This window comes from Ostrea edulis, chromosome 4 (genome assembly GCF_947568905.1).
Source record: "Ostrea edulis chromosome 4, xbOstEdul1.1, whole genome shotgun sequence".
NCBI lineage: Eukaryota > Metazoa > Mollusca > Bivalvia > Ostreida > Ostreidae > Ostrea > Ostrea edulis.
Genome location: NC_079167.1, coordinates 72,202,761 through 72,214,509, shown reverse-complemented (window position 1 = coordinate 72,214,509; position 11,749 = coordinate 72,202,761). Strand labels below are relative to the sequence as shown.

Genomic DNA, 11,749 nt, shown 5'->3' with positions numbered 1-11,749 from the left:
TGTGAGGATGGCTTTTAAGTGGCTCATATGTCAAATGTTCAACAATTTCCGGTACTTTGCAAAATAAATTTTGAATTTAAAAATCTGATAGGATGTTGTGAACTGATTCTATATAAATCAAAGAACCATTGATTTTTAGATATTCAAATAAATCTGTATTTGTAAGGAAAACTCAGTTAATGGTACTTCAATATTCATGGTTTATAATAATTACCAATTATACCCCATCACTTGGGTTCTTTAAGTGCTTTGTATGAGATACACTAAATCACTTTTTCCTTGGAATAATTTTACTCTTAACATAAATTAATGAGGTTACCGCAATGCAAAAATAATGATTTACACATCATATAGTCAAAATACAAAACTTCCCCAAAAATTTTATGTACCGATAAGTTTACTAAAATTTTCGGTCCAGAGGGCATAACATCTAATTAAAATCAGATCTTCCATCTGCTACGTGACGTATCAAAAACCGGGGAGTGGATGGAAGATCTAATTTTAATTAGATTGGCATAACAGCATATACTTTAAGAAAGAAATTTCAGAAAAGATTACAACAATAACTACCGATATAAAGTTTAGAAATAGGAGCAAGTTTAGTCACAAATTTACATTATTATATGAACACACTTGGAATTTACGTGTTTTAGAACTGAATGTTGATTCAGCAGATTTGAAAATTCAGTATATCAATCTTTTGGTGTCTGATATAAAACATATCGAAGTGGATGAATTCAAAATGTAGATTCCTCCGTAGATCAACATGACGAATGAGGACTACAGGATAGGGCGAGATTTGTGCAGTTTGTGGTAATTCTCAATCTTAATGTCTTGGGTTCAACATAGGAACTGACAGATCATATTATTGCAGCACGGATACCCCCCTTCCCCCCCAACCTTTCCACATAAACTGATCAGAGAAAATTTTACTTTTTAACAATCAATTTATTTCAACAATGAAAAAAAATAATAATAATACAAACGTAACAAAGAGATGCACATGTACTAAAAAAATATCTGTCACTTTTATATCTTACATTGTTGGTGACTTCGGGAATCCATTTGGATTTACCCACAATGCTAGAGTGCGTATTTATACAAACATTACTCACATAAACTGTATTTATAATATGTTACTGTTGTCAATAATTTTACAGGCAAATGTAAATTTTGCCCCCTCTTGTTTTTAATAAACATCACTATATTCACACAATCAGCACAAGTACAGGGAAATCTATATATAACTTCCATTTATTACAAAACTCTAGAAACTAAATCTTAGACACCAAAATTTATCGTAAAATTGATTAAATCTGAAAACCCCTAAAAGTAAAGCACTGTATTCTTCCAAGACGTTTTACTGTGGGAAATGTTGCAAATTATTGGCAAACTCCGACAAAATCTGTAAAGGAAAATATTTTGAAATATTGCAAAAACTATTTCTAATTCTAGTACACGGTAAGACTTGCCTTTTGACTCTCAAAACATAGTTTTATTGCTCTCATGTACACACCCATGGGCTTGACTAATAAGATTGTAAACAAGATCAATAATTTTCACTTTTTTGAAATTTCAAAACATTGCAGGCTGTGTTGTCGGATTCACTGGACGTGTGCCTGTCTGCCAGAGTCCCTTTGTCTGTCAATAACATCATTTGTGAAAAATAGCAATGATTTTTATTAACACCCTATTCATGAAATATCATATACAAACTCTACTCCGACGTGTACGCGATCTGATATATAAGTCGAGCAGCATTTGGTCACATCGAATTGTCTGATCGTCATTGGTGAAGAATGAACAGATCAACATGGTCTTGTGCACTATCACATTATAAAGCAGCTCTCTATTCTTAAGACAGACTTGTAAGACTTCAAGACCATACGGGTGTACACAAGAAAAGGCTAGAGCTTACTTAATATAGGCCTTCATGTGTGTAATAGGCATTAATTTTTTTTCACTTACAAAGATTCAACTGCAAATTTAGGATTGAATAATTAAAATAAAAATTTAATATTACAATTTACAACCTTATTAACATCAGCCAGGTTCTAAAAGACCTATATATTTAAAAACAAAATGGGGTGATATTTAAACAGACTACCAAGGATTTTTCATCCTGCAAAGTGCAAGTATCATCTACATCGATACAAACCAAGATGACACATTATCTGGTGATGATGTCAGAGTTTTTTTAAGGTCTCGATTTCAAGGGCCTGAGCCTTTCCAATTGGGAAAAATAGCGACATTTGCTTGAAATTGGAAAAAATGTTCTATGGATAAAAGAAGTAGGCAGAAAACCAAATCAGTGCATTAAGGAATAATTGAATTCCTTCTGATTTACATTTAGGTCAAAGCTTACCCCATTTAAATAAGCATAGGCCAAAAACATAGATTTACATAATAATTTTGAAGCAAGAATTTTTGATGATTTATGAACAATTACCGGGTAAGTGTAACCTGGTTTGATTTTTTTTTTTTCATTGTTTGGGAATTTTAAAGCAAAAATTGAGAGAAATACTTGTTTTTTAGCATTAGGAATGGGGCCTTATTTCGAAACACCCCCTCCCCCCCACACACAAAAAAATCCCTGAATGTACTAACTACAAAGTGCCAATACAATATCAGAATCTGTAAACAAATTCAGTCTGAAAATACCTGCCACCTCCATGACTATCAGTCATTCAGTAGAAATTATCATTACGTTAATCCCTTTTTTTTTTTTAAATATATACTTCTATACAGATACACACTCTAATAAAAAGATGAAAATATATCAGAGTTGCCACAAATCAATCTGAACAATAATTACTTAGCTAATCAAGAACACATTCCAGTAAAAATTTTTAAAGAATTGAAAATATTAAAGATTTGGACCTTTTCTTCAAACACACTGATAATATGACTTAATACAAAGTGTGGTTTTTTTTATGCTGAAATATAAATATACATAGAATCCTGATGAAAAATACATCTCACTAGTAATGATTGAATCATGTCATAATCGAAATCATGATTGAACCATGTCATAAGCCATTTAGTATTCACTACTGTACAATGAAAGACATCGCAAAAACAATGTGGCCATTTCATGGCTTGGCAAGTACCAACATGTACATGACAGACTGAACAATCATATATTCCATCAGATAAATAAACCTCACGTCAATAAATAAAACATAAAATAAAAATTGCTGTGTTTCCACTAAATTGTACATTATCCCATACCCTATACTTTTTTTAATGGTTTTTGACAAACTGTTCAAAATATTATTGAATAAAGTCAATAAACATAGTTTAGGAGTAGACAGTTTTACTTTCTTCAGAGGTAATTGATATCAAAGCATATGTAGCTAAATTGATCGTGAAAAATAAGCCCCTCCTGTGCAGTATGTTAATATACTTGCAAGGAGGTTGTAATCAGATTGTCTCTTTCTGCAGTCTGAATTTTTTTTTATAATTTACTTCCTACCTATCCTATTTTTTCCATATATATTTAATTTAGTGGGAACACGTCAATTGTCATTTTTGGGCTATTAAAGAGGATATTGAAAGGAACACAAAATTTTTATGTGACATTTAGGTGGTACATATATGAAACAATGAGTAACTTTACAATGGAATATATGAAATGATGTGGTACAATTACACATCTACTGAGAGTTCTTCTTGATTGCTCTGAATGATGGCATCCAACAAATACTCCAGATTGTTGGAATTCCTAAAGAAATGATGCTCAAAATGAACCCCTGGTAAAAGTCTGTGGAGGAGGGAGTGAATTTTCTTCATGAACAACTTTAAGCACTTTTTTGGCTTTTTACACAAAACAATGGCTGGTTCAAACACTTCAACGAGCTTGCCTGACGACTGATCTGTATCCGTGCTGATCGTCGTAGACTTCACATCACAAGTCAAATCATCTAGTAATGTGTCCACTTCTGCAGCAGAATTTTGTATTGCACATTCACATTTGCTTTCAGAAGTTTCATCACAAGTTTTATCTGCCAGAAGATCCATGAAGGGGTCTGATCTAGAAGAAAGATTGCGTTTTGACTCACTGTCGTGGAGAACACTGTCGAGCTTGTCCAGTACACGCTGGTCTTGGTCCTGAAATCCTGCTGAATCACTAGAACTCTTAACTTCAGTTTTATCCTCACTGTCAACTTTGTTTCTCTCTGTGTCTTTTAAATCCCCCTCCTCTCCTACATGATCAAAGGAGGCGCTGTCACAAATGGACGGTTCTGGCTTCACAGATGTTGTTTCTTTATCACACAAACTGGCAATGTTCTTTTCCTGCAAATATATTCACATCTATTAATATGTACACAAAACAGAAAACTTTGAAACACAAATTTCAATATAATCAATGATTATCATTTTTCTATCAATCCTCCATGAATTCATTTACAAACAGATTAAAGCTGTGGCAACTAGACTTTATTTTAACTAAAGATGTTATTTGTAGAGCATACCTGCATTGTTTCCCCCTCAGCTTCATTCTTAACGATCACATGAGTTCCATCCAGAGCATCACAAGAAGTGCGAGACTCATTGGAGTTCACATTCAGTTTTGTACCCAGATACTGAAAGTCATCTGGAATAACCGAATTCTCATCCAGCACATTTTCACAAGTGTTCATCTGATCATCAGAAAAGTCAACACTGACAGAAATTGTCTCACATGTTGCTTCACAAGTGAAAGACTGATCCTGTACAATACCCGAATCGGAGAGACTTTGAAACTTGGACACTGGAGGTGGGGAAGATATGTTGGACACATAAGCGGTACAATTCTCCAGTACAGGCATCTCATCATCCATGCACTCATCTTCATTCCGAGACTGACTAGGAGAACCGATTTCTGTAGACTGGAATTCTTTGTTCTCAATGTCTCTATCTCTGCTAGTTGAACGGATAATGTGCAGAAAAAATTCTACAAAATCATCTACACTGTCAGTTTCCGCTTTAATTATGTGTTTAAGATTTTCTGGTAATAACGTTTGTACAAGTTTCACTATTTTATTTCTGAGCGATACCAAATGACACATGTCTTCAATAAAACGTTTCTGCTCTCGCAATAGTTTTTTCTCTCGTTGGCGGGACTGTCTTTCTTTTCTGACATGACTCTCAGCATCTGTGCAACAGGAGCAACTGCTATTTCGAACATTGCGAGATCTTTGCCTCCTTTGGATTTTAGATGGTGATACATCTATGTGACACACAAATTCTGGATCATCCGAAGGAAAACATTCTTCTTCCTGAGCTGTTGACAAGAATGACATGAATTGCTGCTGCCATGCAATTGGAGTTGATACAGATTTCCGCCGAGAAGTAGACCTCGATTTGGTGTGTGGATTGTCATTAGTCTTTCTGTCTTCTGACGAGGTAAGGATCTTTGGTTCAGAAACAACCACTGAATCATGTATTGGTATCATAGATGAGTCTTTACATTCATCATATTCATGTTTCTCACCAGTCTGATCATTTTTCATTTCCTCCGATGTCACAATTACCTCAGTGGACAATGTTTGCTGCAGTGGTAAGTCAGGCACTTTAAGTAGCTGAGATTCTGTGCATTGTTTGTCTTCCTTGCACGTATATCCATTGATTTGGGAATTGTTATTTTGTTCACTACATGACTGATTATCTGTAACAGAAGATGCACTCACTTGTTTCCCCATAACCTGAGATTGTTCTTGACTAGTTAAACCTTCAGGAGATCCACAACTATTGCTGCTGTTGAAAGGAGAATTGCCATTGTCCCGGTTTCCAGAAAATTCTTGCACAATACCTGCTATTGGGAAATCATTGCAATATGTTTCACTGTTCATCAATGATGGATCATACTTCCTTCCTTCATGTACACCAGAAGAATTTGAGGCATGAGACCTGGAATTGAATTGAGACCATGAAGCCTGATCACTGTCCATCCAATTTTCTTCCCCTCTACTTGGAAGAATGTCATCTTTCTGTTCCTTGGTATCCTGCATGCCATATTTGCTCTTCTTTTTCACAGGACCAGATCCCCACCATTGTTTCCGATACTTTCTCTTCAATCTTTGGTAGACATTTCTTCTTGGCTCCTTCCTCCCTTTCCTCTTTGGTAAACCATTTGCATTATGCTCATCAACACTCTGTAGGTGTATTATAAATTCTCTTTCAAACCCTGACATCACTTTGGTGTATTGTCTCAGATCATTCTTCAAGCTGAAAATAAACAATGATGCATATAAAAAATTATCCAAGATCATAACAAAGGGAATCATATTAAGTTCCTTTACATAACTTCCCTCAATCTATATCTAAATTCCTCTATTATTCAGAATATATGAGAATAAAAAATATTCTTCACAAATTTTACAGTTAGAATTTGTCTTGAAAGGGGGAATTTAATGCAAAATGTTTATTCTGCTAGGAATATATAGGAATGAGTAAACCAGTAGCTAAAGCTAAACCTTTTTTCTTAAAAAAAAAAAAAAAAAAAAAAAGCAACCCTGGACTACTAATTTCATTCATGGTACATGATGATTCATGTATGTGAAAAACAGAAGGAAAAAAGAACCCCAGTAATTAAAGATAACAAAGTTTAATAGTTCATTCAAGGACGTCTGCATTAGATGGTGTAAATATATTAATGTTTCATTTGATGCACTGAGCGTACCTCATCAGGGCCGGGGAATTCCTTGCATCATAGCCAAATATACTACAAGAATCCCTGGCATCAGCAAGTTCCAGTTATTATCGCATTGGAACTGTGCTAATGGTATACATTTTTATATAAACAAGAATATAGTTACAACATCAGTTTTGTCCCACGCAGCATTGTGAAATTACATACCTAATCGTCAACATATCGTTCAAATTTAACAAACATGGCCGCTTGATGTAAACATGAAAATCAATGTCTGTTTCATTGGATTTTGGAATTGTCATAGTGATCAAGAAACAGAAAATAGAAAATGAGCAATTATTTGTTTAAAACTGTCTCTTGAACACAAAATACCGGCATACCTTAGTAACTTTACGTAAAAATCTTGCCTGTAAAAAGTGTTCTACTTGATTATTCTGGCGCGAACACGACATCTGTCGGCGAAAAAGTGCAACTTCCTGTTAGTGAGGGTTGCAACTAAAATAGGAAATTTACTCAACGAGAATTTCAAGACTCTTAGTCATATTTGACATTAATTTTGTTTATCATTATATAATTTTTGTTGTTTGCTTTCTAATTCATTTATTCATTTTATTTATTATTTTTTGAGGTTTTTAATTATTATTTTTTTTAATTTAGTTTACTTTTTACGCATTACATGTAGGCCAAGTGAAATGGTGGTAGCTGATATCTAGAATAGATCATAGTTTATATATCACTAAGAAAAAGTACAGCTCCATGCAGCTAGAATTGTAATGGGGCTTCCAATTCTTGCATCCAAAAAATCATTATATTTAGAAACGGGTTGGGAAGCACTAAGTAAAAGACGGGAAATCGCAAAATTAATGACAATGTATAAAATTCACTTCACTCTTGTACCACAATATTTAGGTGATATTATTGACAATTTTCGAAAGGATACATCGCGCTACAATACTCGTTACGAATATGACTATATACCTCCTAGAACTAAGCAAGAAACATATAACAAATCTTTCTTTTTTTTCAGATGACATTCGCAAATGGAACTCTATCAAACGAAGCAAAGAAAACAACCTCTATCTGTCAGTTCCGTCGAAACATTTCTAATAATATCAATATTCCAATAGTGCCTAAACATTTTCTTCTTGGCAAAATAATAGTAAATATAATTCATATTAAATCAAGACATAAGTGTTTGCTTAATTATGATTTACATCGAAAAAACATTGTCAATTCTCCAAACTGTCATTGTGGTATGAGAGAAGATGCATATAATTTTTTCGTTGTTTGTAAAAGATTTTCAGTAGTAAGAAATGTTATGTTTAACGAACTTTTTCAAATACAAGAATTATCTATTATTGATACACGGATTTTACTTTGGGGCAGTGACAATTTGGGGTATGAAACTAACAGCAAAATTTTTAATGCTGTTCACAAATTTATACCTAATTCAGGCAGATTCTCATGATAGTAATTCACTTTATGCTAAATGTACATGTATTTATTTTATCTATACATATGTTTTATGACAATTGTTATCAATTTATCTAAGGTGAGAACCTCGTATGTTGTAAGAACTTGTGTTCAAACCTGTTGTATATTATCATATTATATATGCAATTAAATATGTTCAAACCAACCATATCACTAAATTCTTCAGCTCTTTTTTCTGTGTCAATAGCCATAAAGCCTAAATCACAATTATTTATAAAATGCTGTATTCTTTTCTTTAATCTTGTCCGAACTTATGGTCAGATGAATTTTAGTCTTCATTTCATATGAAAATTTTACTTTCTGGAATTTCACATGAAATACAATGACAATCAGAAAGTATAATTTCAAGAAGGCAACGATTCAGCTATTGGTTTTTTATTATACTCTCCGTCGTGTGTAACTAGCAAAGAGAAGCCACACTTTAGTTACCATATACAATGTAACCCAAGATAATTTTGATGCAAATCGGCCGCTACAATTTTGTAATCTTAATCATTCCAAAGAAATATACGGAAATTGTAATATGAAATATTAATTTGAATACTCACTTTCAAAAGCATTTTTAAAAAATATAAATCTATGAAATATCTTTTCTTTTTTTTTAAGGTTTCAATATTGAATGTGGTTCCAAAAGTTGTCATAGCCGAGGGGTGGTGATGGGGATAAGCTCCCATTGTCTATAAAATGCTCCTCATGGCGTGCGTCTCTAATAGCCCCTGACAACCAAGTCCAGCTCCTAGCCTGCTCGTGTGGTTTGCATCAAGCCCGGCGGAACTGCTACTACTGATAGGAGAAGGGGTGAAGGCGGGTTACCTGGCGCCTGAAAACCAGTGCTTTGGGTAGATGGGGCTCATCAGTCTGGGAGGACAGCTCATCTAAGAGAAGGAAAACTCTGATGCCAAACCTCTGCTGCCTTACAGCCATACCCACTACTGGGAAAGGCTAGGTGAAGGAAATCACTGATATAAAACCAATGGGCGGAATGTGGATGGAAAGCAGTCTAGGAAGGAAACTCCAAAATCAAACCACCTTTCCTCGAGGTTATTAGAGGTTTGATCAGGGCCAACAACCCTACCTATAAAAAAAGTCAAGTTACAGAAGCATCAACGACAAACCAAAACCAACATAACCTGGGCCAGATTGGTCCTACTTCAAGAGGAACTATGATGCTGTGCAATGAAAGCCGAAAGGAGGCTGCAGGGCTGACTCCCTTTCTGACACCCAGGAAAACCATCAGACTCGCTACTTGGAACATCAGAACAATGTATGAAGCAGGAAGAACAGCACAAGTAGCAAAGGAGATGAAGCACTACAACACTTGTCTCCTAGGACTGAGTGAGACGAGGTGGCTACAGACAGGACAGTTGAGGCTGACCACCGGAGAAACATTGTTGTATTCAGGACACACCACGGAGGGAGCCCCCCCCCCACCCCCCACCACACACACACACACACATCGAAGGTGTAGGCCTGATGCTATCCCCGGAGGCACAACGCGCTCTTATCGGATGGGAACCTATCAACTCACGGATAATAAAAACTAAGTTCAGCACCAAGAAAAGCAAGATCAAATTGAACATCATCCAGTGTTATGCCCCCACCAACGACACTGATGACGAAAAGAAAGACGCCTTTTACCAGCAACTACCGGCAGTCTTGGATAAAGCAGGGAAGAAATATATGGCAATACTTATGGGCGACTTCAATGCAAAGATCGGAGCTGATAACACTGGCTACAATGAAGTCATGGGCACACAAGGACTGGGCTACATAAACGAGAATGGCGAGAGATTTGCAGACCTATGCTCCCTTAACCAGCTTGTAATAGGAGGAAGCATTTTCCCTCATAAACGGATTCACAAGGCCACATGGAGATCCCCTGACCATGTTACAGAAAATCAGATCGACCATATTTGCATCAGCAAGAAATTTCGAAGAGCATGGAAAGATGTCAAGGTGATGAGAGGAACAGACATTTCATCAGACCACCATCTGCTGATGACGGCAGTAAGACTACACCTCAAAAAGTTTAAAAACACGACAAACATGAGGACAAGGTACAACGTGAGTGTCCTCAAAACAAAGGAAGTGAGGACAGCATTCCACCTCAGCCTGTCCAACAGATTCCAGCCGCTACAAGACCAGATAGAAAACAATGATACCAACATCGAGACCCAATGGTAGCACATCAAGAACGTGTGGCGAGACACAGGTGAAGAAGTTTTCGGCAGAAGAAAGGTTCAGCACAAAGAGTGGATATCTGTTGATACCAAGAGGAAACTGGAGGCGAGGAAGGAAAAGAAAGTGGTACTGAACACAAGTCGGACAAGAGCAGCAAAGGCAAAAGCTCAAGAGGACTACACAGCCACAGATAAAGAAGTCAAGAAAAACATCAGGAAAGATAAACGGGATCATATAAACAATCTGGCCAAACAAGCTGAAGAAGCAGCGGGACAGGGAAACTTGAGGTAACTGTATATGGTCACAAAGAAGCTCTCCAACAAGTTCCAGCAGACAGACAAGCCAGTGAAGGACAAGAACGGGAATCCTCTCACAACAACAGAAGAACAATTGAAGAGATGGGTAGAGCACTTTGGAGAGCTATTAAATAGACCAACACCAGAAACGCCTCCAGACATACAACCAACCAATACAGACCTCCCGATCGACTGCGACAAGCCAACAAAGACAGAGACCAGGAGAGCAATTACTACACCTAAGAATGGAAAAGCAGCAGGGCCTGACGAGATACCAGCGGAAGCCATCAAAGCTGATACAAAGACAGCTGTTAACATCTTGCACAACCTCTTCAAGAAGATCTGGGAGGAAGAGAACGTCCCGGAGGAATAGAAAGAAGGCATCCTCATTAAGCTACCAAAGAAGGGTGATATGAGGGACTGCAGTAACTACCGGGGAATTATGCTCCTGTCAGTGCCTGGCAAGGTCCTCAACAGGATCCTTCTCGAGAGGATGAAAGAGCAGTGGACCCAAAGCTCCGTGACCAGCAGGCTGGTGTAAGACGCAACAGATCATGTGCTGACCAGATAGCCAGTCTGCGCATCATCATCAAACAATCACTGGAATGGAAGTCACTCCTCTATATCAACTTCATCGACTACGAGAAAGCGTTCGACAGCGTGGACCGTGAGACACTGTGGAAGATACGGAGACACTATGGAGTACCCGAGAAGCTCGTCTCCCTGATCCGTAACACCTACCAAGGCATGACATGCAGGGTTACCCATGCTGGCCAGATCGTGTTCTTTGGAGGACTGTCGTCGATGGCCTATGTTCCTCACGGAACGACAGGCCTAAGTAAGTAAGTAATATTGAATGTGTCCGGTTAAATATTTTAAAAGACTCTACCCCCTATATTCCCATGTAAAATTTTGATCCCTATTGTGCCCTGCCCTACCCCCGGGTACCATGATTTGGAAGGAAAAAAAACTTGAATCTGCAATATATCAAGAAGCTTTCATGTAAATTTAAGTTTTTCTGGCTCAGTGGTTCTCGATAAGAATCTGGTTCCCAGAATTCCTCTTACATTTTACGCAGTATACAAGTCATCTTTTGGGAAATGATTGACGATGTCATGTAGAATAAGGTTTCAGAATTTTGATT

General features: G+C 36.7%; 2 protein-coding genes across 4 annotated transcripts; one reads left to right on the top strand and one right to left on the bottom strand.

Moving 5' to 3' along the window:
* Window positions 1-927: 927 nt before the first annotated feature.
* LOC125670718 (uncharacterized) lies at window positions 928-7,125 on the bottom strand. 3 transcript variants are annotated; one of them, XM_048906069.2, is made up of 3 exons: window positions 7,042-7,125; window positions 4,476-6,210; window positions 928-4,296 (listed from the first exon to the last, which is right to left on the bottom strand). In XM_048906069.2, the coding sequence occupies exons 2-3, from the start codon at window positions 6,174-6,176 to the stop codon at window positions 3,649-3,651; spliced, it is 2,349 nt and encodes a 782-aa protein (XP_048762026.1). In that variant the 5' UTR covers window positions 6,177-6,210; window positions 7,042-7,125; the 3' UTR covers window positions 928-3,648. The 3 variants fall into 3 exon arrangements, with proteins under 3 accessions (XP_048762026.1, XP_048762023.1, XP_048762022.1); XM_048906066.2 differs by having other exon boundaries at window positions 6,665-7,097; XM_048906065.2 differs by having other exon boundaries at window positions 4,476-7,099.
* A 2,166-nt stretch (window positions 7,126-9,291) lies between these two features.
* Window positions 9,292-10,600, top strand: LOC130053843 (craniofacial development protein 2-like). Its single transcript, XM_056161450.1, has 3 exons — window positions 9,292-9,521; window positions 9,679-10,308; window positions 10,405-10,600. Exons 1-3 carry the CDS (start codon window positions 9,292-9,294, stop codon window positions 10,598-10,600), a joined length of 1,056 nt encoding a protein of 351 aa, XP_056017425.1.
* The last annotated feature ends 1,149 nt before the right edge of the window (window positions 10,601-11,749 follow it).